This window comes from Leuciscus leuciscus (genome assembly GCF_965113295.1).
Source record: "Leuciscus leuciscus genome assembly, chromosome: 16".
Classification (NCBI taxonomy): Eukaryota; Metazoa; Chordata; class Actinopteri; order Cypriniformes; family Leuciscidae; genus Leuciscus; species Leuciscus leuciscus.
In genome coordinates, this window is record NC_138740.1 from 5,450,453 (window position 1) to 5,476,090 (window position 25,638).

Here is a 25,638-nt window from a genome sequence, read left to right on the forward strand (position 1 = left end):
CTAGATTCCTGTTCTGAACACACTGGGCTTTCACTCAAACTACTTGAGGTACATCCTGAGATACTGGTCCAACATTCCTGGAGTTCCCATGTGTGCCGAACACGTCTTGGCTGCTTTTCCTTCACCATCAGGTCCAAAAAAAGCAGGTTTTGTAAAGAAATTCATGGCACAATAAAGCCAACAAAACTTTATTTTATTATAGGCTATTATATTATATTATCCCTATAGTTTTTGTATTCTGGGGGATATAAACATTAGAGAGGGAAAGGCAGGGAAAGTGTAGGTCTCATTTCTTGGTTTCATTGTGAAAATTGTGTTTTTTGTGAGTCTTTTGATCTGGTGACTTTGTTCATTCTTTGTTTAGCTCGCGGGCAGCATTTAATAACAACACGACCCCCTGTTGTGGGAAATCTACTCGGCTTCAGATAAAAGTTGATACATTTCACATATTTACAATATTTGGACGAGGCTTACATGTTTAAAAAGTTATTGTATGTTTATGTTGAAATTTTCTGAATTTAATTTTTACATTTTTCATAATCTGTCTATAAATGTTTGTTTTTTTATCTCAGGGGATATGTTGTCCTTTTAGGGGTATAAAATGGCTTTTATGGCTCATATATGCATTGCAAAACAATGATAATTAAAAGTTCCCCAAAAGCCTTTCGTGTCTTATATTGAACATTAACATGAAATATGTTTAAAATCATTTTAAAAATGATGTATGAATAATCAAGTAAACCCGAGTTGATTCAGTCCAGTAAAGGTTAACAGCAAAATATTACGTTTACTTTATAAAAATACTTTATTTGATAAAAAAAAAAAAAAAATATGAATCAGATGACAGGAGTCCTGAAGTAGATTGTGTACAACAGGTTTTTTTCAGCAAAGTTTTGGTCATATTGATCATTTATAGGCCCTAGAAATTTGCATATTAAATATTATACAGTAGGCTAATATATTCATAAATAGGCATTGTACTTATTGTTCAACATAATTGAAAAAATAATGTTTAGTTTAAGTTATGAGAAAATAAATGTTTTACAAATGTTGCTTTCAGTGTTTTCAATGTAATTTCAATTTCAAAAAATCATGTTTTCAGTGAATTTATACCCCCAAAGGAGTGATACAAACATTAATATAAAAAAGAAAAGAAAATCATGAAATTGTATAATTTGTGTCCTAATAAGATGGAAAATAGCAATAAATTAATTTTCTGATGTCTCTTTATGGTCTTGCCCTTTTTGGGGTTATAACATAACATAACATATTAACATAACATAACATGACATAACATGACATGACATGATATAATATAATATAATATAATATAATATAATATAATATAATATAATATAATATAATATAATTAATATAATATAATTGTATGAAACCCCATTTTTCAGGCTAAAGTATTTAAATAACTTGTTTTGGGACAGGAACGAGCGCTCGCCTTGATTGGTCGGTGCAGAACCACGTGACAAGGCAGTCACGCGCTTTCCAGGAACCCGTCAGGAAGAAGATAAACAAAACAAACCAGAGAGAGGAAGACGGCGTGGATTGAGAAGAAATGACATTAAGTTTTTCTAGAGACGATTAAAATTTGGAGTTACAACCATTTTTTCTAATAAATGGGTTGCTTAAAGGTGAGTCATCTTTTTTAACTATGCCAACGCAGTGAAGTGTGCAAGGATAGTTGTTTAATAATGATAAAAACAGTGTGTCTTGTAGTTAGCTCTCTGGCTAAGTTATGCTAGCAGAGGGGAGGGACGCGGAGGCCATAGTGTTGTAGCAGCGCTAGTTCCTCTAACCCGTTCTCTCTGTTTATCTCACTGGATTCAGAGCGATATTTTATCGTGTTTCGCAGCTTGAGGTGCCCGTTTGTCCTTTCAGATCAATATTTTTCCCGTGTTTGCTTAGCTGGCCAGTCATTGGTGCTGAGTAAGGACAGGAGGTGTTGGTTTGCTTTCAGTTACACAAGAACTTCTAGAACATTGCAGGACCCCAGAGTTTTCTTTTAGTGTACAAACCCAGTCCAGATTTCGACTAATAAGCTAATAATATAAATTAGATGCATTAAATAAAGCTTCTTAGAGCTGGGAAATCAGTGATTTTGTAATTTTTTTGGTATTCATAGATTCTTTTTACGGTGTCTTACTAAGTCTGCAAGGGTACACGCCCCCATCATGCACGATGCAAAGTGAAATGACAAAACACGATAGTTTTCGCGTTATCTAATGTCTTTGGGACATGGACACCCATCCCAACTGATTTTAATGTTTTTTGATCGTGCTCAAAAAAAAAAAAAAAAACGCATTAAAATGCAATTTCTGGTCAGTTTGAACGAGTCTTTTAGTCTCAAGTTCATTTGCCTGCTGTCTTGTAAATGATTCAAAATTGAGCGTTTGTCTGCAAACTAAAAGTTTGCGGAAATAATGTTTTGCATTCCATCTGTTTACGTAACGTGTGGAGGCCTGCGATATTGTTTGTTGCTCGTCGAGTCAACCGAGCTTAGTGGGGCGGGTCTTGATTGACTGCGAATTGGTGCAATCATTAATATGCGGAGGCGGGTTGTGAGTGTGCTCGCAGCCAATCAGAAAGCGCCATTGCGTGGGTGTTGGCGCAGTATCGCAGCGGGTTAGGTTGTCGCTATTTGTTTTTGAAGGGTGCCATGTTGAGTTCAGGGTGTTGTTGTGAAGTGTTAGTAGGTCAGAGTAAAGTAGGATCTCGCCCACAACGCTAATCGTTAAAGCAACATTCCTTTGGTTTAATGCAGTTTTTGTGGATGTGTTTAATCTGTGAGGTCTCAGAAGGGTAGACATGTGAGCAGTCAAGAGATGTTTAGTAGGTCATTGTGTCTTCATGTAAACATTGCAGGGGTGGTCACCTTTAAGAGGGATAGCATTACATCTGCGTGCTATATATTGAGGGTTTTATTAAGAAACCACGTGTAGCCTAATGAGCAGACTAAAAAGTCTGAATTCTGAGTGCAATGTCATGGCAAAAGGGTTTGATTGGGACTTCACCCAGAGGCCTGCACTGATAGTAGATGAACATGTTTTATAGCTGGATTTGACTTTTCTTTGCCATGAAATATTAAAGTGCTAAACGTCAAATAATCAGCTTGTATTTCCTCTAAAGAGTGTTCTCATCCTGGTTTGAATAAGTAAACGATTATGTGCTTTACCCAACCTAAGGTTTGAATTTCTCAAATGCCTGTTGTAAAATCAAAAGATTAGTTCACTTCAAAAGTTTAACTCATTTATTTTTTACTCACCTTTTCTGACCTTCTTCAGTCTTAAAAAAAAAAAAAAAAAAGGTTTCAAATATAAAACAATCCCATGCAATTGGTCCCGTATCCCAAGTGTCCCGCAGGCATACAGTAGTTATTTAATTAATTATCAAACAATCATTATGTTCAATTTCAGTGTTACTGTAAAACAATAATGTAGGTGCTTCACTAATGTTGATTATTCAAAAATTCTCCTTTTGTATTTCATATGAAATTTTATACGTTTAGTATGACGTGATGGAGAAAATTATATATATATATAGCCTATTTTTATAATTATACAGTCAGTCAGTAGTTTAAAGCAATAATCCACAACCTAACTAAATGTTCAGAGAGCTTCAGTTGTCCTTGAGTGCATGTGCCTGTGTGTAAGGTGTGTGCTGTTGCTGTCTCGGCGGGCAGAGACCTCTGACATTTGCAGAATAGTCTGTGCATTTGAAGACTGCAAAATGCAAGCTTGTTTGTAATTAGCTCAGACTGTCATTTTCAGGTGCAAACAGACATCGGAGCTAATAAGACATGTCTAAACATCAGCCTAAGCAAGACTGTCTACAGTCATACTTCCTGAAGTATTAGCCACAGTGTGTCTGTACTCTGTAGATTTAGCGCAAAGGCCACCCGTTTGATCACAGCACGCCTACGCATAAGATTCTTCAGATTGTGCACAACAAAGTGACGACCTGCAAGTGCAAACTGCACAAAACTAGTGTGACACAAAGTGTTTTAGTTTATGGACATTCGGGGTGTGTGATGATGTGACCAAAATCTGATATCACAATATGAGCAATTTATTACACTATAATGGTATCACAATATTGCCTAGGTTATTTGTGCTTTAAATAAGGTTTTTATGATGTTGAATACCATTTGAAGTTTCATAATTCTTGTCACAAAAAAACGAATACCAGCCTAAAAAAAACACTAACAAGCTTACTGAAGATAAGTAAAGTGTGAAAAAGAAAGAGGAAACTCATTACAAGAATATAGGAGGGGAAAGAACAAAGACTCAAATGAAATACACCTACAACTTCAAGCACTAGAAATTAATATTTCATAAATTAGTAATCAAATGTATTAAAAACACTGCATTGCCTTCACAGTGTAATACATTTGATAAAATCACAAAAGTGATTCAGTCAAGAGCAGTACGAGATTTTCTCTTTTGTTGTTGTTTGACTAACATTAATAACACAGACAGCAGCAGGTATATTAGGCTGCTGTCACTTTAATAGTGATGCTGAAAAGAAGCTTTGTGAAGCACTGAGGCTTTACCCTCAACTGTATCATAAAATGGTTCATTACTCAAAGCTTTTCAACATGGTGCACACTAGCGACATCTTGTGGTCAAAAGGTGGAGAATCTGCCTTTTGCGTCCCAGACGACCCAACCATTCTTCATAGGCTGCATTTACACGTGGCATTAACATGCGATCACCGTGATCCGATAAAGCAGATCGGATCGTAAGCCAATCAGGACACGGTGCGTTTACACCTGTCCACATCAAGTGGCTTCTGTATCTGGATAACAGATCGGATTTCGCAAAAAAAAAAGGATGGCTCCAGTGCAAAGTCGACCTGAAGTGGTGGGTTTTCTTTTAAAAACAGTTTTCAGTCGGGAGACATTTTACAAAACTCGCAAAATGAGGAGGATGAAGAGGTTGGAAGTGCTAATAATGTGGATTGATGCCGTAATGGAAACGGTAGAGAAACTGGGTCCGAGAACGTTGCCAGCTGTGGTGGGAAAAATGTGCGTTCTTTACAGAAAATGAATGGTTCTGCAACTTTAGGGTGCAAAAGCAAACATTCCAGTATATTTGTGATGTACTTCACACTCGACTGTATCGCAAAACCACACAGGTTTCGCACAACCACACTTGTGAATGCAGACACGATGGCTGGATTGCGTTCACATTACACTGAGATCCGATCCCAATGCATCCTCGACTACCTCCGAACCTGGACACGCTGATCGGAGAACATTCCCATCAGAAGCGCGTTTACACTTGTCTTTTCAATGTGTATGTGGACAACATCCGGATACAGGTCGCATGTTAATGCCAAGTGTAAACGCAGCCATAGTTTCAAATGATAATTCAGTTTGTGTTGTGAAAACCATATAAGGCAATACAAATATTGAATCTATAAAATAATAGTCTTTCAGGGGTCTTTACTTGCGTAATGTATCAATGTATGGAAAATAATACATTTACAAATCAATAAATTAACTAATTGTGTAGGCTACTTTAGTGTTGTACTGTAGCAGTTTCTGCTTCGATCAAGCAGCCTTATTCACACAAACTTTTGCCAAAGTCATAAACATGATTTCATAGACGAGGCTCATGTAGGAATATATGATCAAAATAAATGAAGATTTTTGTGGAATGGTCAGTTGAAGTACTTGTGAGCTGGGGATTAATACTGAAATTGAAAATGCACGAAACTACACATGTAAATATTCGTATTATGATTTATTCTTATCAAAGAAGCGAATGGCACTCGAGCTGCGCAAGGTGTTCGCTCTATTTCTGAATCCGAATACGAAGCAGTCACATGGTTGTGTGTGAAAACGAAGCTTTGGATGTCACAGATCACGTGGTTGTGGCAAAACGAATCAAGCTCCGGTGCAGTGCTTCAATGTGAGACGTCAGGTGCACATATCTCTCAGACAGCACTGAGACACAGTCTCGGACAGTGTGCGCATATGGCAAAATGAGTTGTCTTGCGCTGCTTGCTGCGCTTCAATAGTTTAAAATGGTTTTAAAATCGCAATACTTAAAAAATCTCATGCATCAAGCCTTCTCGGTGTGTAGCTCCACAGTTGTTTTACTGTTTTTGTTAGTTTGTCCTGTCTTTAGTTATTCCTCTCAGTTTCACCAGGGATGAACTGCTGAACATTCGGCAGGACACACCACACAATCTTTCACCGGTTTTCATTATTCGACTGTGGCCAGCAGGGCGGGGCCGAGAGCCACGAGAACGGAGCGAGTGCTAATTAGCGTCACCTGCGCGCCACACCGTCTCGAGTCTTACGGAGGAGCTCTGGGAGGATAAAAGGAGGAGTGACGACAGTGCAAGATATGAGAGGACCAGGCCTGGACTTTACTTTGTATTTTGTTTATGTTTGTGCGGCAGTTGTCCCTGAGGGTCTGCCGCTTTACTTTAGTTTTATTGTTTGTTTATTTTTGGATTAAAGTTTTATGTTAAATGTTTGCCGGTTCTCTCCTCCTTCTTCCCTGAACTATGTACATTGTTACATTGGTACCGAAACCTGGGAGGAAGGAAGGAAGCGCTGTCATAGAGCCCTCGCCGCTGTGGGGAAGTCGGGGTGCCGTTGAGTTGGATTGAGCAGAATCTGCCGCCAAGGATGCTTGAGGCGGTGGAGCTGGAGGGATCGGTGAGGGGACTGAGATACTCGCATCTGTCCACCAAAGCATGGAGGGGTGGCTGCCGTTGGGTCGGAGGAGACGTCACCGTTTGCCGACATCTGGGTCTGCATCCAGCCGCCAGCATGTTGGAGGAGAAGGTGCCTCGTGAACTGGACTCCCACGAGGAGGAGCCATCGCCGGCCATCAGGGGAAGGGCGGGAATAAGGCCGTCCACCTGGGACATCCAGTGCGAAGAAATTCTCTCGGCTGGTTGGGGACCGAGCGGCATTGCATTTTGGGAACCGGACCAAGAATTTTTTATCCCTCTCTATCCTCACTCATCTCTGTCTCTCCTCATCCTTCCATCTCCTTTTTTTTTTCACCTCATCTGTCCTTACCCCCAGGTGCAGTGCGGGGCTGAGAGCCGTGGGAACAGAGCAAGGCCGGTGGCTCAGGTGCTAATGAGCGTCACCTGCACGCCACGATTTGTGCTACCCGCTAAGATTTTGCTACCTCCCATTAAAACAGTGGGTAGCACAATTCAACAGCGAAAAATGCTACCAGCATCATTTTCATGTGGTTTGAGGATTTATTAACATCCATATCAACCCTACCCTTAAAACAGTGCAAAAGATAGTTGGTAGCACAATCTGATAAGGTAGCATTATTCGTCAGAACACCAGCGAGCTAGTGCAGCTCTGCGGCGTTGCCTAGCATCCATCTGGCAAACCTCCGCAACAAACGGACAAACTTCTTCTCCTGTCCTGAACAAATAAGGACTTTTTAAAACTCTGACGCTCTGTGTTTCACGGAAACCTGCCTGAATGTAGCCATCCTGGACAGCGTGTTAAATCTGCCGGGCTTCCAGCTGTTCATAGCACACCGCAATGCAGAATCCGCAGAGAAATCATGAGGCGGTGGGACATGTTTCTACATCAATGAAAGGTAGTGTACAGATGTAAAAGCATTGAAGAAGATGTGCTGTCCCGATCTAGAAGTACTCTTCATCAACTGTGTAAGCCTTTCCACTCACCGTGGGAGTTTTCCTTGTTCATTCTCGCCAGTGTTTACATTCCTCCGCGAGCGTGTGTGAACGCAGCGCTGCAACAGCTGGCTGATCAGATCATAGACACGGAGCAACAAAACCCGGACTCTGTTTTAATTATTCTCTGGGACTTTAGTAATGCAAATCACTCCCGTGATTTGCCAAAATACAGACAGCATGTTACATATCCCACTAGAGACAGTAATATACTGGACCACTGCTTCACCACAATAAAGGATGCATATCACTCTGTCCCGCATGCAGCTTTGGGACTCTCTGATCACTGTCTGGTTCATCTTATACCTACCTACAGGCAAAAACTTCATCTTAATCATCTAAAATTGTAGTAAAGACTGTAAAGACATGGACCAATGAAACAGATCGGGCATTACAAGCCTGTTTCGAGTGCACAGATTGAGTGTTTTTGAAGCTGCTGCCACCGATCTGGACAAGCTCACTGAAACTGTTACATCATATCAGTTTTTGTGTGGATATGTGCATTCCTACCAGGACTTAATTAACACAACAATGACAAACCATGGTTCACAGCAAAACTCAGACAGCTTAGTCAGGCCAAAGAAGAAGCCCCTACAAAGGTGGGGACAGAGTCTTGTGTAATCAGACACTGACAAAGGAGGTCAGAGTGGCTAAGTGGAACTACGCTAAAACTACTCTACACAGTTTTGCATCTGCAGTGTGGAAAGTCCTGAAAGACATCACCAATTACAAGACCACCACTGTGTCGAATCAACAACTGGCCGATGACCTGAATGAGTTAATCCGGTCTCACGTCCCACATCCGTTCTAGCCTCCTCTCCATGCATTCATTAACACCTTCAGCAACCCCTTCTCCCAACAATCTGTGTAGAGGATATGTGCCAGGTCTTCCCGAAACAGTAGACCAGGAATGCACCAGGCCCAGATGCCGTTTCACCAGCCTGTCTAAAACCCTGCGCTGACCATCTGGCCCAGTATCATTGATGCTATGCGAAGGACGTTCCTGCTTCAAATGCTCCACTTTCTTCCCCATCCCAAAGAAACCCAAAGTCACAGGACTAAATGACTACAGACATGTTGCTTTAACGTCTGTCGTCATGACAGACCCGAAGGACATCACTGGACCCCCTGCAGTTTTGCTTGGATGTCAACATGGGACTGCACTACATCCTGCAACATATCTCCAGATCTGGGACTTATGGGAGGATCCTGTTTGTGGGCTACAGCTCGGCTTTCAACACTATCATCCCGGATATCCTCCTGACTAAACTTACCCAGTTCCCAGTACCCACCCCATCTGTCAGTGGAGCATCAACTTCCTTACAGACAGGCAGCAGCTAGCGAGACTGGGACAATTCACCCCTCAGGGTTGTGTTCACTCCCCACTGCTCTTCTTCATGTACACCAATGACTGCACTGTCAAGCACTGACTCTGTCAAGCTCCTGAAGTTTGCGGACGACAGTCATTGGCCTCATCCGGGACGGTGACGAGTCTGCTCACAGAAAGGAGATTAAAGAACTGGTTATCTGGTGCGGTCATGACCTGGAGCTGAACACGCTCAAAACAGTGGAGATGATTGTGGACTTCAGGAGGAACACCCCTAGAGTGAGTAAAAGGGTTGGCAAAATCATTCTGGAACATTCTGGATCATTCACATCCAGGCCACTTTCTCTTTGAACTGTTGCCGTCTGGTCGGCGCCACTGAGCACCAGAACAGCCATTCACATTGTGTTTTTTTTATTTATTTTTTATGTATTTTTAATTACTTATTAAATTTTATTATCTGTGTTGTCACTGTCATTCTGTTTGTGCACTAGAAGCTTCTGCCACCAAGACAAATTCCTTGTATGTGAAAGCATACTTGGCAATAAAGCTCTTTCTGACTCAAGCGATAAGCCTTCGAGACTGCGTAGCACAGCAAACGTCATGTGACGATAGGCCAAAATCTCTACCGGTATATCGCCTACCTAGACCTTTATACAGGCAAATACAGGTTTGAATATTGCAGATAAAGTAGATTATTTTTTTAATATCGATTACTTTCAAAGTTTCATTCTTTAGTCGTTTTATACATTGTTTAATAAATTTCATACTATTTCATTTCACATGATAGGACTGCAAGTTTATTTTTTTAACAGTTCATTACTGCATTTCTGGTAACAGCATTCAGTGACTTACAGAGAGCTATTTCTTTGTATGGCTTCCAGCTGATTAAAATAATAAAAGAAAAACAATTATTAAAATGATTCAGTGTTAATGCGACAAAAAATATTGATTTCGCTGAAATTTGCCTAATGATAAAAGTACATTTTTGAATGCAATTTTTGTGGGTGCACAAACGTTTGAGCTTCTGACAATATGTGCACTATGTATGTGCTGCGTAAATCAATGTTTATATGTGAATAAAATAAATAAAATCTGTTCATCATATAAAGTGATTGTGTCTTTTCTGAAGACTTGGATTAAACCACTCGCTTCATGTGGATTAGTTTTATGATGTCTTCAAGCTTGAAAATGTTGATTACCTAGACTTTTAATGAATAGACAGAAATGAGATTAGCACAATCAGGGAAGGCTCTTTAGGCTGTGTAGTCAAACATTCATTCGTTTTTATGCATTTTAGCCATTAATTTACACAACAGTGGCATTTTGTGGGCCTGAAAACGCGAACTTTGGAAAATGGGTTTCAAAGGGCACGTTTTTGAAAAGGATACCGTTATCGTTTCCGTGTAAAGTACAAAAAAAACGCGAATTTGTGAGAACGTTGACGTCCCGCACATGTATATCACGAGTTCAGTCTATAGGTGGCATAGGGTTTCTTTACAAAGTGACATCGCCAACTACTGGCCTGGCAGCAGAATACAGCGTTTTCGTGGATCCATGTGAATGGGTTGTCATCTGTACGCGAATAATGCAAAGGAAAAACCTTACAGTTTTTAAGTACCTTGTTGTCGTGTAAATGTACCATAAGTGCTGTAATTGGAAATTAGAGGAAATTAATTATTGAATTTGGTCTGAGACATTTAAAGGAGCTTTAATGGGAATGAAAGTAACTTTCTTTTCACCTTTTGTTCACTTCACTAGTACAAATGTGCTTTGAATCAGATCCCTGTGTAGTTCTCAGCTCATTATAATCCTTAACCAGGGTCATTACCTGTTAGACGTGTTTGTATTCAGTCTGAATCATCAGACCAGTTTTGTGAGCCTGTCCAACTAATTTCAAATATTGCTGCTAATTCACCACCTATAAAACATTTTGGGACAGTAAGATTTTTTTTGGATAGCAGTATAATATTTTTATTCAGTAAGGAGGTATTAAATTGATTAAAAGTGAAAGTAAAGATTTGTTACATTTTATTAGATTTTGATTTGAATTTCAAATACATTTTAATTCATCAAATAATGGTGAAAAAATGTATCACGGTCACATGTATCATGTTTTCATCATTGATAATAATTAGAAAAGTTTCTTGAGCAGCAAATCAGCATATTAGAATCATTTCTGAAGGATCATGTGATATTTTACAATGTATTTAAATAGAAATATATTTCTATTTTTACTGTATTTTTTTTTTCCCCTCAAAAAAAAAACAAAACAGACAAACAGAAATGCTTGGTGAGCATAACAGACTTCTTTCAAAACATAAAAAAATTGTGAACCATAATTTAAAACTCCAAGTAACATTTTGAAAGGACGCTTTTCAGCAAGAGTATTCAATCCAACACCATAATTTCTAAAGCCGAAATCATGTTTCCTCTGGTCTATACTCTGTCACTCCCAGATCATATTTCCTTTCCCATAGATAGACCTTTCATTACAGCCGCTCAGGGACGTGTGTATTCATGAGAACAATGCTTGTTTACTACACAAGATAATCAGTTTCAGCTGCTGTCTTTTCATCCGTCCTTCTATATTTTCACATCATCCAACGTGTTGCTATTAGTCTTTGGTAAAGCTAGCCTCGTTTTGATAAATAACATGAAGGCTGATTTCTTCAGTGAGACTGTACTTTTGATGTAAGTCTGCTGGGTAGACGTTCCTCCGCATTGCCTTCCTTCCCGTGATCTTGCAGAGATTTTATGAGATATATCACAACAGGTGGATAACATATTACGGCAGGATTGCTCATACAGAGAGCCCGTGTCTCGTCCTCATTTCAGGTTTCTAAGGCAGGTGTTTCATCACTCTTGACTAAATTTCCCCATAATGTCCATCAATAGCCCAGCCCTAGTTTTGAACAATGGTTGTTGTGGTAGAGCTCAATGCAAACCTCTATTATTATCGCTCACTCACTCTTAAAAATTACGTTTTTTTTTGGCAGTGATGCCATAGAAGAACCATTTTGGTTCCCCTAAACAACCTTTCAGTGAACAGTTCACTGGGGTGATGAACTGAGAAATCAAATTTTTCTTGAGCTTTTGACATATAATAAGCGGTCATCATACTATAAGAATATCCTGTAAGTTTCAGAACTGAAAACTTCCTTGTTAGTCCAATAAAAGCTTTTATCGACACCAGGCACAGCGAACGACAGCTTTTTCAAAGAGGGAATCTATGACGTCAAAGGGTATCAAACCCCTCCTCCTCCTCAGAAGAAGAAGATCAACGCCTACTTAAACACTGCCTGTTAAGCTCCGCCCACCGATTCGCGTATTACATGAAACGCATTATAATATACAAAACTATTATCCAATCATAGCAGTGGGCGTTTACTTCCAAGTCTTCAATACGGCATGCCCATAAAAACCGAGCGTTTCAGGAGCTAGGCTCAAAACCAGGGGAGAAAATAGCCTATTACTTATTAATTGTGATGTTTTTAAATGTAAAAACCAAGCGAACGTCATAAGTTGACCTCAGAAAACAATATAAAAAAATTAAAAAAGCCAGTTCATGACCCCTTTAAAATAACTATCTTTTTTTTCTAAGTGTGAAGAACATTTGGTAACACTTTACTTAAAGCCTTTATATATATAATGCATTATGAAGACAAGGAAATATTGTTGCGCTCAGATGAAGGCTAGTTATAAGTCCAGGTGCGTGAAAACCAATGAAATATTGAAGAGACTGTAGTAGATGGTTCACACTCTGAAAAAATAGACAAAGTCTTTAACAAAAAGAATCAATTATTTTAATAGAGCAAGGGCAGACGTTTCAGCCAAAAAAATAATTGATTCTTTTTGTTAAAGACTTTGTCTATTTTTTCAGAGTACGAACCATCTACAGTCTCTTCTATATAATGCATTATAAAAAATATTTTTAATGCATTAATTAGGTCTATGCTTTTTATAATTCACAGTATGGTCTCATGAATATGTGTAACAGATGTAACAAGGAATCTGCAAATATTATAATGCATTTTAACTTTGGTTACAGTTATTTCTGAAAATATATAATGCATTATAACATGCATTACGAATACCTTTATAATGCTTTAAGTAAAGTGTTACTGAACATTTTAATTATCTAAAGAACCTTTTGTTTTTAAGAGTGTTTTAAAGAGTGTGTACTTGTACCCCATTCACACCGACAGAAGTTTTGTCTCTGGAAGTTGCCAGGTCTCTTTACTCGTAGTTAGTATGTCTACATTCTTACCAGTGGATGCCCTGATGTTATTGGTGGGCTGATTCGGTGCGATGTCCGATTATTAGTATTAATTTGTAATCATGAAAATATACTAACTAACGTTTTTTTTAAGTGTCACATATATTACCGAAGCTGAAAAGCCAAATGTTTCCTGTTCTTTGTTTTGTCAGTTAGCGAGCTAGCAGCTTAGCCCAGTAAGGCTGCTACGTCAAGCGTCGCTGAAGGCCGTCTCAGTTTGAGTTAGCCTTTGAATGCAGCCTTTGTTTCGTGTCCTTCATTCATTCAGCTCATTTTAATGATACAATAAGTCTATTCCTCACTTCCTTATATCACCCACAATACTTTGCACACATTCCAGTTCACGAAAAAGAACTAACGGAAAACGAGTTGGCCTTGAGCTTGTCTGAGTTCATTATGAAATACAAGACAACATGATGTTTAAAACATGTTATCTTTTGTTTTGGATTAAATTAATAACTAAATTGCTAATAATGTAAGCCACTGGAAGACCTCAGACGGCTGTCATTTACTGCCGTTCAATTAATAGAAAGCCAGTTAATATAAAGATTTTTTAATTCAAAGTATTTCATTTTTTAGTATGAAATACTAAATGCCATGATGAATGTGTGACGCAGCCATGCGCACTTACTAGGCCGTCTCATTTAAGTGTTTAATGCTGAGGAGATAGATAGATACACAAACACACATAATGTTAAATTATCGACATATCATAATACAATCAAAAATATTCACGGACATCATAAAAAACAAACAAAAAACAAAACAACAACAACAATAAAGAGAGCTAAGTGACGTATCAATGGCCGATTTCCTCTGTATTTAGAGCTCGTATAGATACGGGAACAAAACTCTTACTATACCCGGCCTTTCTACACATCGGTAACCTATACCTACGGCCAGAAGGCAGGGGGATAACATATTTTTAGAGTGGGTGGTCTGGGTCATTCAAGATTTGTTGTGCCTTTCGTAACGTGAAAGTAGAGACTAGAGACACTATCCGATGAATTAGGAGAAGGGATACCAATAATTTAACTTGTTAAATAAGTTATCTTTAAGAATTTGTTCTTGTTGGTAACTGTTAGCATATGAAAAAAACAAATGGCACCATAACTAGGAGGACTCGAGGCTACTGGACTACGAAGGACACAACCTCGACAGGAGGCAGCTTTCCGTTTGAGAAGTTTTTGCACTTTGAAAGGCACTTCAGGAAGGAGACGCCATTTCTAGGACCGTTCCAAGCGAAAGTGAACACCTGAATCCCTTCATGAAGGGCCCTCACAGGTCTGTTAGTGAAGGGAACATGCAGTGAGTCACTTCAAGGAAGCAATTTAATAATTTATGGTCATGTTCTGCCCTTCGGAGTGGATGGGGCATAGGGATGCTCATTTCCGATTGGAATTTCGTCATAGTCTTTTGTAGCCAGACCTTCAAACTGACGGTAGACAGTGTTAACTCATTAGCAGCTTTCATTGGCCAAGGACCACGCAAGAGGCCATCTGAATGGCATGTAACATGTAAGGCAAAGGCAACCAATCACAGTTCAGCGTTGTGTTTAGGGGTGTGAAAATGTAAAGCCGCGGTTCCCACAGTAACAGACCGGTGTTTTTGGACGTCTCTTAAAGAGTCTATGTATGCTGTGAACTTCACATACTTTTGAAAATCTAGAATTTAGTTGATCATGATAAGCGCTCTTTGTGACAGTTGTAAACACTATTGCTTCCTTCTTCCAAGATGTGGCTTGGTGTCACGACAGCTTTGTTTCCAGCTGGACCGTTAAACAACGTGACACACACGTCCCGGAAGTCCTGTAGAATTCAACCAATTAGATGACGACCTCAAAACTCCCAAAGTGTTTCCCATTTTGCGTGCCTGTACGCTGCATTCACACGAGGCATCGGCATCAACGCTCGACGGATGGCGTGTCTGAAACTTGGTGCTGACACGACCGTCATAGCGACAACAGCCAATCACATAACTTTTCCGGCGTTGTATGAACGCAATTGGCTAACGCAATTGGCTAATGTCTGCGCTAGAGTATTTGCATAGGTGATCTGATTGGCTGACGCCTGCGTGGTGCTTAAAAGTTGAAAAGTTTTCAACTTCTGCTGCGAGCAACACCAGTGACGCAACCAACAATTCAGTTCAACTCTCCAACTTTCCAACTCTTCTCCCCTGGCCTCAATTTTGTTTTGTTTTTTTTATAAAAAAATGGACTTTATCCTTACTTGTGATTTTTCCCTGTTTCTTTGGTAACCCAAAGTAGCGCCACACGTTCCTTTTCAAATTGTCAGTGATTTCGAACTCCTCGTCAGGTGTGGTTGTTGTAGGCGTTGGCGCGGCCATTGTTTTGGTATACAAAATAGGCGCTAACCATGACGCTAAAGTCACCTACAGGAGCCCAGATGACCAATAATAGCCTTGCTTATGAGCTCGCGATTCACACCTTCACCAGGCGTGAAAAAGCCTCGGAATCTGAATTGAAAACAACGTTTACAAGCAAACACATGTACAAAAAATAATGCCCATAACAGGTTCGAATATTAAAGGATGCCTAATATTCGTTCGAATATCATTCTTTTTTTTTATTTTTATATTCGAATAACGAATTATATTCAAAGCCCTAACGAGTTGGGAAGTCATAATTATGGCATCAGGTGCGTTCAAGGCGCTTTTGTCAGAGCAAGATGGCAATGTACCTTTTCTTAAAAAAAAAAATATTTTCTCACTGACACCCCCCACCACCACCACCACCTTGGAAACTCTGGGCTCAAAGAAAATTCACAGTTTCCCGCTCATAATTACGACATCATGATGGCTTTTCCGTTTATATGGATTCGGTACAATCTTTCTGACGTGACTTGAACACACCATATGAATTCGGAGATCCTACTCCATTCATGCACTGTTTTTGCTTACTATATATTAGGGAAGTTGGTATTTTCGAAAGGAGGGACCGCTTTCTTTTAGCTAAAAATGAGCTGTACGAAGAAACGCTTTTGTATTTAAATACAATGGTGTGTAATCTCATATCATGAACATGATGAACAATTATCAATGGTTGAATCAAACTTTTTTCATGCTTATTTTTTTTTTATTCTGTGTATAGAACAGTAAAATCACAGTAACATGAACTTGCCCCAAACACAGTATCTCGTTGGAGACATGGGCATGTGAGCTCTACTGACGTCACTTCATTTGGTAGTTCGCTGTTCGTTTGCATGAAAGTTAAATTTAAAAGGTAAATTCCCACACCATGTTGTCAGTGGTTACGCTCACTCATGCCGTTGAAAATTAATGACTGCAGGTCGCTGTGTCGCTGCAGATCGCTGTCATTGTGAACACTCATTTTGGGCTAACAAAAAGAATGATTCCTCAAATTGTGTGGCTTGTTTAGGCCAGTAAGTAACTACCCTACTAATGGTGTGCACACTAGCAACCTCATAGCAATATGCAAAAAAAACCCAACCAGAACACCCTACAAATCAGTCACAACAAACCACATTTTCGTCATAAAGTGTAAATCAGTGAGTATGCAGTGGAATAGTGAAGCACTAAAGGGAATTTGTTTCTTTTTCTCTTCTCACTCTGCTTCTGTGGGCTGTATATGCAAACCCTGCCGTGCACAACGCCAAAGGGTGATAAGACGCTTATTTGACTTGCTCGGTGTGCACCAGGAGGAAATGATGTCATCAAGCACAAGAGAGACAGGATTGTTTTGCTCAGCGTTGAAGCTGGCCAGCACAAGCCTCACATGCTCTGGCATATTTCTGTTGATTTGTTATGCAAAGAGTGTCCAGCGTTTCGGGTCTCGCTGCCAATGGCTGTCTGCGATTCTAGGGGAAAGGGTGCCGCTGACGTCGTTTTAAAAATAGCCACGGTGTTCGATGCTCTTGCACTATTGCTGCCCATCAGACTGATACGATTTAGGGCTCCCTTCTCTTCCTCCGTGGATCTCAGGCAACCTCCCTAACTTTTTTTGACCATGACCATACAAAAAAACCACAATGTTTCTGCGGATGTTTGCAGATGCAAAAAGCATTGATGCCTATGAGACGTACCTGTTTGCTGCTATTCTAATGTCAACACACAGTTGTTTTTGTGTTGTTAGTGTTTCATAGTCTGTGCCATTTCGCAGCTTGTAAGTGACATTTTGTTTATAGACTTGCGTTACCAGACTGCGCAGGCTTGGTGTCCTGTATTGTACACTGGTGTTTGTACAGATAATGCTGTGTTATTGTAATGTTTGTGCTAGCTAACCTCTCTCCTGTTCTGTTTTCTTTCCACAGACAACCGTCAACCGAGGAGGACAACTCAGCCATACTTAAATGTGCTGATAAATCCTTCATATTCAAAACAAGAACTTTTTTTTTTTTTTTTTTTTGCTTAAAATCTAATTTTCATCCAGAGATTGACGAAAAGTGAGGAAGATTAAGACAGGGTTGGTCGCATAAAAGTTTCCTTCAAGGAACTGAAGATCTGTGCTTGGCAATGCCTCAGGTACAGGCCCTGTTGATCAAATTTGGTATCAAAATTTAAACAAAAGGTGTTTTTGAAATAGGTCTCATGGTATGCTTCTGCTTTCATCTTGTAGCCCAGCATTAGCGGTATGGAACCTCCCTTTGGGGATGCATTTCAAAACTGCTCTTTTGCTGACCAGGCACTGACCAGTACAGACCTGTTGGCCAACAATTCTGACCCAGATTTCATGTATGAACTGGTGAGTAACCCACAGTGTCCTCAATACCCACAGTTTTATTTTATTTTTTCACATTACAGGCCCTGCACATAACTTGCAGCGGGGGGAAAAAAAACAAAAAACTGAAATATTATATTGTGGCGTTGTATTGATTTGTTCCCTTGCTTTAGTTAAATCATGGCCACAATTTCACTTAATTAAAAAGAGGAAATGAACTAGTACAACATGGCTGCGCTTTGTCTAAAACGTTGAAATCAATTCTCAATCTGTGGCCACGCCAGCTAATTTACATGACTTCTCCAGTTCAAAAAAACGAAATCATATTTTTAAAATGATGCTACCTAAAGATATTCAAGTTGGAAACCCTGGTTCTTCAAAGGTAGTGAATTAAAATAAGAAATACCTTGATTGTTTAGTTACTTTTGCTTATTTTAAAGCTTGCTTTATTTCATTTTTTTAAGTCATCTTGGGGCCCTTTTGGAAGATTGATGGGCCATGTGAACTGTGTATTTAACTAAATACATTTTATTAAATTTGAAGATTTGATTACACATTTGTTCAGTTACATTTTTCATGTTTATTTGCATAGCGCTTTTCCCAATAAAAATAATTTCAAACCAGCTTTACAGAAAATGCTAAATAGTACAGTCAACTAGCCAGAGGTGACCGTGTCAAGAAAAAAAAAAGGGTATTGGAGAAAAAGCTCCAAATTCATCAGGGGGAGCTCATTCTCTGGCAAAAAGTAATGTCCATATGGCTGTAATATACAGTTCTTGCAATGGAAGTCATGAATTTATGAACATTGAGTGACAAATTGACTGCATTACTTTTGTATAGAGTTTCAGAAGTAGTTGTGGTGACATTTCCACAAAGGGATAAGCAGTTATTAAACCAGGTTGCATCGTGTACTTGTGCGCTAAAAGTTACTAACCTCAAGAATGTTAACCCAGGGCTTACAAAAGAACAGTGTGAAAAGTTGAAACCTGACAGCCCAGCATTAATTACAAACCCAAGGTGAAGTTTAGACATGCAACAAGATTTCCAAAGGGTTATGTAAATGACACTGGGTTATTCATTTCACGTGTTAAAAGCCCGCCAGTGTCTTTAGTGTGCCGTATAAAAGAAGTGACATTTTTAATGTTCGCAGGATCGGGACATGACTTGCCGCCAGAGCCCTAGAGGAGACATTTTCACAGTAGGGGACTGCAAGGACATGGACAGCATGGATCATCTACCTGAGCTGGCAGACAACGACCCCGCTTATAGCTCAAACTTTGAGCAGTGGGACACGTACTGGGAGGACTTGACGAAGTACACCCGCCTCACCAGTTGTGATATCTGGGGCACCAAAGAAGTTGATTTCTTGGGCCTTGATGACTTTTCCAGCCCTTACCAGGACGAGGAAGTGATAGGTCGGACGCCTACCCTTGCCCAGCTCAACAGTGAAGACTCACAGCCAGTTTGCGACACTCTTTACCATCCGGACTTGTTGGTGGGGCAAAAGCAGCTTTTGTTTCCACCTTCCACCATGGCAAAGAACGCCAACAGACTCAGCAACTCTGCAACCAGCGCCACATTGAGTCGCAACCCTCTGCCGGACTTCGCCGAGGGATCCCAGAAAGCGACCTGGCCTGTTGCCTCCAGCACTGACACAATGGCCAAGGCCCTGTTTCAGGGCCCTTGCAAAGCCCCACCTGGGACTCTAGACAACATGGATTACGTTCGCAAAGCCAAGGTGCGCATCAGCGTACCACGCAAACCTTTAGTTGAGAGCTCTACCCAGCAGGTTAGTGTTTCCACCGTTCCTCAAATCGAGGAGCAGGAGTCGACAGCTTCAATGGTCTGTGAGGATACAGCCATTGCCGCTAACATGGCATCCTCCATTATCTGTGAGAAGAGCGTAGAGACTCCTAAACGAGAGGTACCATGCAGTCCTGGTCCTGAAGTAGCGACTCTGAGGACGGTGCCACACAAAGTCCACTTCCCTGCCGCCGCCGGAGGTGAAACCAGCGCCCTCGGATCCGACACTTCCGCCGCAGACAAAAAGAAGGAGGAAGAGCACAACTACTCGTTATTCTTAACCAGGGCCAGACTGGCAGCGAAGGCCACTGCTGACATGGAAGAAGAAGAGGAAGAGGAGGAGGAGGAGGAGGAGGAGGAGGAGGAGGAGGAGGAAGAAGGTGAAGAAGAGGAAGAGGCAGAAGAAGCAGAGGGACTGGACCTAGATGATGAAGACCATGATGAAGGGTTCGGCAGTGAACACGAGCTCTCAGAGAATGAAGAGGAAGAGGAGGAGGAGGAGGATGAGGACTATGAAGGCGACAAAGATGACTACGTTAGTGATGCATTCTCAGAGCCAGGTGCGAAACTACATGTTTTTTTTTTTTTGATGCTGTTATAACCAAATGCATAAAAACATACTGGTATTGATACAGATCTGATGCTGTTGCTCATGTGCTGTATGTTCTGTACATACAATGTCCTGTACATTCAGAACCCTAAGCGTCATACTTCCGAAGGTACAATATTCAGCGCCACGAGCGAGTACACAGTTCTTTCAGCACACAGACCTAAACCTTAAGTGAGCAGGAAGAGCGAGATCCGAATCAGGGTAGCGTCATATTTGAGTTTTGACAGGAATGTAAACGAGGCTGTGAGGTTGATGAAGTACAGTGCGTTCAATGGATTGCACTGTTGTTTAACAGCTGACAAATGTCTTTTCGGAAGAAAAAAACAACAACTTTCAATGGACAAAACTCCATGAAACCATTTTGAAAGTTGTTAATGTGAAAATTAATTGATCCAGGACTTTTATACGGTGCTTGACATTGTAAAGACTGTAAGTCTATCCCTCACTTCCTCGTTTGCATCCGCGTTAAATTTAATATGGCATCTAATCCGACTAAGTCTGTATCACGTTCGTTTTCCTAGAATGTCTTTCAATTAGAATTGGGAAGTTCGTTTTAGGACCTAGATACTTGGGAAGTGCATTGTAAGGTTGTGTGAAGATAACCCAAGGGAAGTGAAAGTAACAGTTGATCTTACCCAATACATTTACATGTATGCATTTGGCAGATGCTTTTTATTCAAAGTGACTTACATTTCTTTCAAGGTACACATTTTATCAGTTCTTGCTTTCCCTGTGAATCGAACTCATGATCTTGGTGTCACGCGTTTGCACGTAAAGGTTCTTAAAGGCACAAATCTTCTTGTGAGCGGCATTATGGAGCTAATAATTTAAGCATTTTGCAATAATGTGTATGTCTGTTTGTGTACCTACTTAAAAGGATAGTTCACCCAAAAATGAAAATTCTGTCCTCAGTTGTTCCACCCACATGTTGTTCCAAACCCATAGGACTTTGGTTTATGTGTTGCAATAACATCTTTTAAAATTGAACCTGAGTGATTTCTGTCCCTCGATTGAAAGTCCATTCCACCAAAACGTTTCAAGAAGTTCGCAAAAGTAATCCATCTGATTTGTTCGGTTTAATCCAAGTCTTCTTGCAGGGATGTGATCGCTTTATGATGAACAGATTTAATTTAGTTCAATGGCTCTTGTGTGTCACGCAAGCGCATTTCAGTGTCTGTTTACCGTATCTGATGTCTATGGAAAGTCTCCATTTAGATAGCTAAGTGCACATGTGTCTGTAATTATTTATTTATTTATTATAATTTGTTGTTTTAAAATGATACGTATGGTTTACTTACACTTTTGACCACATTAATTACAGCAGTTTATTAGGGTTTGGATGATGCTTTGGCGAAACCTAGTGACTGTTGTTATGAAGCCTGAAATCTTTCAGATAGAGATTGTTGGAGTGTCATAATTTGTGTCAAACCCTAAATGTGTCCTCATCCACCAATCCTGTTGGAAACTGAAGAGACCCAAATTTCCACCTGTCAGAAAAAATAGTTTGAAACGCCACTCACTGGAACTTTTTTCCCAAAGTTGTGTAGCTTTGTCAGCTCAAATTAAATGAAGCTTCTTTTCAGGTTACTCTCAACAACACAGAGGTGTTGCAAACATTTTGTTTGTAAACATTGCAATTCCACCTATTGCATAATGATACTGTAGTCTCCTGTATTTGCTGTTGAAGTTGATATTTAATGAAAATATCAATCATCAGTCTCGCTGGACTGTCCTCGAAATTTGTAGCCTTACTGAAATACAGGTATACGTAACAGCAAATGCCCAAACAGAAGTATCAGTACTCGTATTTTTCTTAAAAATTTAGAATTATGACTTTTCATTTGCTAGATTAACGTGATTTTATAAATGCATGTTAGGAAAATATCATTGTTGGTTTCTTTCTTCCTCTCATTACCATCTCTTTTAAACAGGATGTGACACAGATATGGTTGATGATGTCAAAGGCCTGACAGCTGGGATTTCCAGGAAGAGGGGAAAGCGTCGATACTTTTGGGAGTATAGTGAGCAGCTCATCCCATCCAAACAGGAGCGCATGCTGAAACCCTCCGAATGGGACCGAGAAACTCTTCCTAGCAACATGTACCAAAAGAATGGCCTGCACCATGGTGAGATATTTACTGTCCTTCTCATAGGTTCCCTCTTTTTACGTTTATGGACCAAAGGAGTGGCAATTCAGTTCATGCTACAGATTAAAATCACTGAAGATCACGATATTTAAAGCTTTTACAGAATGTAGGAAATACTAGCAATTATTTTGAACATCTTTCCAGTATCTCCCATCAAGCCTGATATATTGATTGCCAATGCTTGACCGATTTGTTTAGGAAAATACGCATTGAAGAAGTCACGCCGGACGGATGTGGAAGATCTTACTCCAAACCCACGAAAGCTGCTTCAGATTGGCAATGAACTCCGGAAGCTCAATAAAGTTATTAGTGACCTGACGCCCGTTAGTGAATTACCACTAACCGCTCGGCCTCGATCTCGCAAGGAGAAGAACAAGCTCGCATCCAGGTATACTACTACTGCTTTCATTTCTCAAAGCCAACACCCCAATGACTTCTCTTAGATTTAACGCAATACCAGCATAGATAGACTGGCCAAACTGTATAGTGGATGGATGGTTAGTGACTAAAAGGCTAAATTACAGTGCACCATAAAAAACTGAAATTGAAATGAAGATGGAAATTGTGTATAAGTATGCAGATGAAACTGCACTTCTTGATTCTTCTTTTTGGTTGTTTTCTCCACCAGGGCCTGCAGGCTGAAGAAAAAAGCTCAGTATGAAGCCAACAAAGTCAAGTTATGGGGCCTTGGGACTGAATACGGTATGTTTTGACATTGCAATCAAATATTAAAGGAAGTGCCTGAGATTGTTTATTATAGAATCTCTCTCTAGATTATGTTTTGCTAACCAGGGCTGCGTTTCCCAAAAGCACTGTTAGCCAACTCTGGTCGCAAGTGCCGTCCTTATCAGCATAGTTCAACAAGTCGTTCTACCCATAGTTCCAATGAACATTCGCAAACAACATCGCAAAGTTGTGTAGTTTGGAACGACAGCTCTCGACCTGTGGTTAGAAGCAGAGTTTCTTGTTTGCATGACATGTGGACTCAATAAATCCTTATCTTCAGCCAAATAAGCAAGCTGACATTCAGTGCAACCTGTATCTTTCATTTAGAATATATACAAATCTTACTTTGTCAAGAGATACAAAGCACCATTTTTGAAGAATGCGCCATGTGCGTACGTGCTCTAGTTCGTAAGAACGAGCCTATGATTGAATCTGGAAATAAACCAAAATAAGTGAAAAAAATTTGAAGTAGTCCTCAGATGACGTGTCTGCAACTTATAGCACTGGACTGAGTCTGCAACTTATAGCACTGGACTGAGTCTGCAACTTATAGCACTGGACTGAGTCTGCAACTTATAGCACTGGACTGAGTCTGCAACTTATAGCACTGGACTGAGTCTGCAACGTATAGCACTGGACTGAGTCTGCAACTTATAGCACTGGACTGAGTCTGCAACTTATAGCACTGGACTGAGTCTGCAACTTATAGCACTGGACTGAGTCTGCAACTTATAGCATTGGACTGAGTCTGCAACTTATAGCACTGGACTGAGTCTGCAACTTATAGCACTGGACTGAGTCTGCAACTTATAGCATTGGACTGAGTCTGCAACGTATAGCACTGGACTGAGTCTGCAACTTATAGCACTGGACTGAGTCTGCAACTTATAGCACTGGACTGAGTCTGCAACTTATAGCACTGGACTGAGTCTGCAACGTATAGCACTGGACTGAGTCTGCAACTTATAGCACTGGACTGAGTCTGCAACGTATAGCACTGGACTGAGTCTGCAACGTATAGCACTGGACTGAGTCTGCAACGTATAGCACTGGACTGAGTCTGCAACTTATAGCACTGGACTGAGTCTGCAACTTATAGCACTGGACTGAGTCTGCAACTTATAGCACTGGACTGAGTCTGCAACTTATAGCATTGGACTGAGTCTGCAACTTATAGCACTGGACTGAGTCTGCAACTTATAGCACTGGACTGAGTCTGCAACTTATAGCACTGGACTGAGTCTGCAACTTATAGCACTGGACTGAGTCTGCAACTTATAGCACTGGACTGAGTCTGCAACGTATAGCACTGGACTGAGTCTGCAACGTATAGCACTGGACTGAGTCTGCAACTTATAGCACTGGACTGAGTCTGCAACGTATAGCACTGGACTGAGTCTGCAACGTATAGCACTGGACTGAGTCTGCAACTTATAGCACTGGACTGAGTCTGCAACTTATAGCACTGGACTGAGTCTGCAACTTATAGCACTGGACTGAGTCTGCAACTTATAGCACTGGACTGAGTCTGCAACTTATAGCATTAATTAAATCTCAAATGGATAAATTAAAAGTAGTTGTTACTTCACCACGTGCGTGACATCATTAACTAACGTGGTTGAACAACAAATTTGCGACAATACGTTTTCAGGAAACAGTCGTGACTAGCTAGTTGATTTCTTCAACAATGCAGCGAGTTACGTCGTTGTACGGGAAACGCACCCCTGTCCCAGATTGAGTGTATCCACCTTGCTTACCTTTTGAAATGGGGCTGTTAATTTTTTGTGCATTCTTACATCCATGTATGCCAAGAATGAACCAAAGATATGATTATCTACTTTTTCAGATCGTTTGCTGTTTGTGATCAACGCAATCAAAGAAGAGATAGTCAGCAGAGTTCAGGATATCTCAAATGACAAAGAAACAAGCATGACGGAGAAGTTGGATAAACTCATCGATGATACTCTAGGTAAGAAAATGTGCCGCATTCTTCACTCGTAAAAGTGCATTTAGCATTGACTTCGCATATGCTAATTATGTGTGATCTTGCACAAGCTGTCTTCAAGTTTTCCTCATGCACACTAGTAACAACTTTAGATCTGCATGCGTTACAAACGTGATGAAGCTGCATCCTCTCAAACAGCTGCTATCCTTGTGCCTTCAAGAATTTTAAGAGCCTCCACTTTGCTTTGCTCTGTTTGCTTTTTGTTCGGGACAATGAGCAAATCGCAACACCACATAATGTACCCTCATCCGACTAGTGTCGCAGTTATCAAAACAGCTTTAAAAAAAACATAAGATGAATGTTATTTAAACCATCACTGAAATATTTTTCTCTTAACCGGGCCAAACTTA

At 40.2% G+C, this 25,638-nt stretch overlaps 1 protein-coding gene and 1 long non-coding RNA gene across 2 annotated transcripts in view; one reads left to right on the plus strand and one right to left on the minus strand.

Moving 5' to 3' along the window:
- Nucleotides 1–1,490: 1,490 nt before the first annotated feature.
- Nucleotides 1,491–25,638, plus strand: part of crebrf (creb3 regulatory factor) — a 32,442-nt gene continuing 8,294 nt past the window's right edge. The window contains exons 1-8 of the mRNA XM_082141287.1: nt 1,491–1,646; nt 17,591–17,801; nt 17,896–18,021; nt 19,148–20,360; nt 22,342–22,536; nt 22,756–22,945; nt 23,186–23,259; nt 25,130–25,252. Coding sequence (XP_081997413.1) covers nt 17,793–17,801; nt 17,896–18,021; nt 19,148–20,360; nt 22,342–22,536; nt 22,756–22,945; nt 23,186–23,259; nt 25,130–25,252 — 1,930 coding nt within the window. The 5' untranslated portion in view covers nt 1,491–1,646; nt 17,591–17,792. The remainder of the gene's footprint in view (nt 1,647–17,590; nt 17,802–17,895; nt 18,022–19,147; nt 20,361–22,341; nt 22,537–22,755; nt 22,946–23,185; nt 23,260–25,129; nt 25,253–25,638) is intronic.
- Nucleotides 11,284–14,185, minus strand: LOC309478044. The gene is made up of 2 exons (XR_014198782.1): nt 12,915–14,185; nt 11,284–12,647 (listed from the first exon to the last, which is right to left on the minus strand). It is a non-coding gene; the product is annotated as an uncharacterized lncRNA (long non-coding RNA).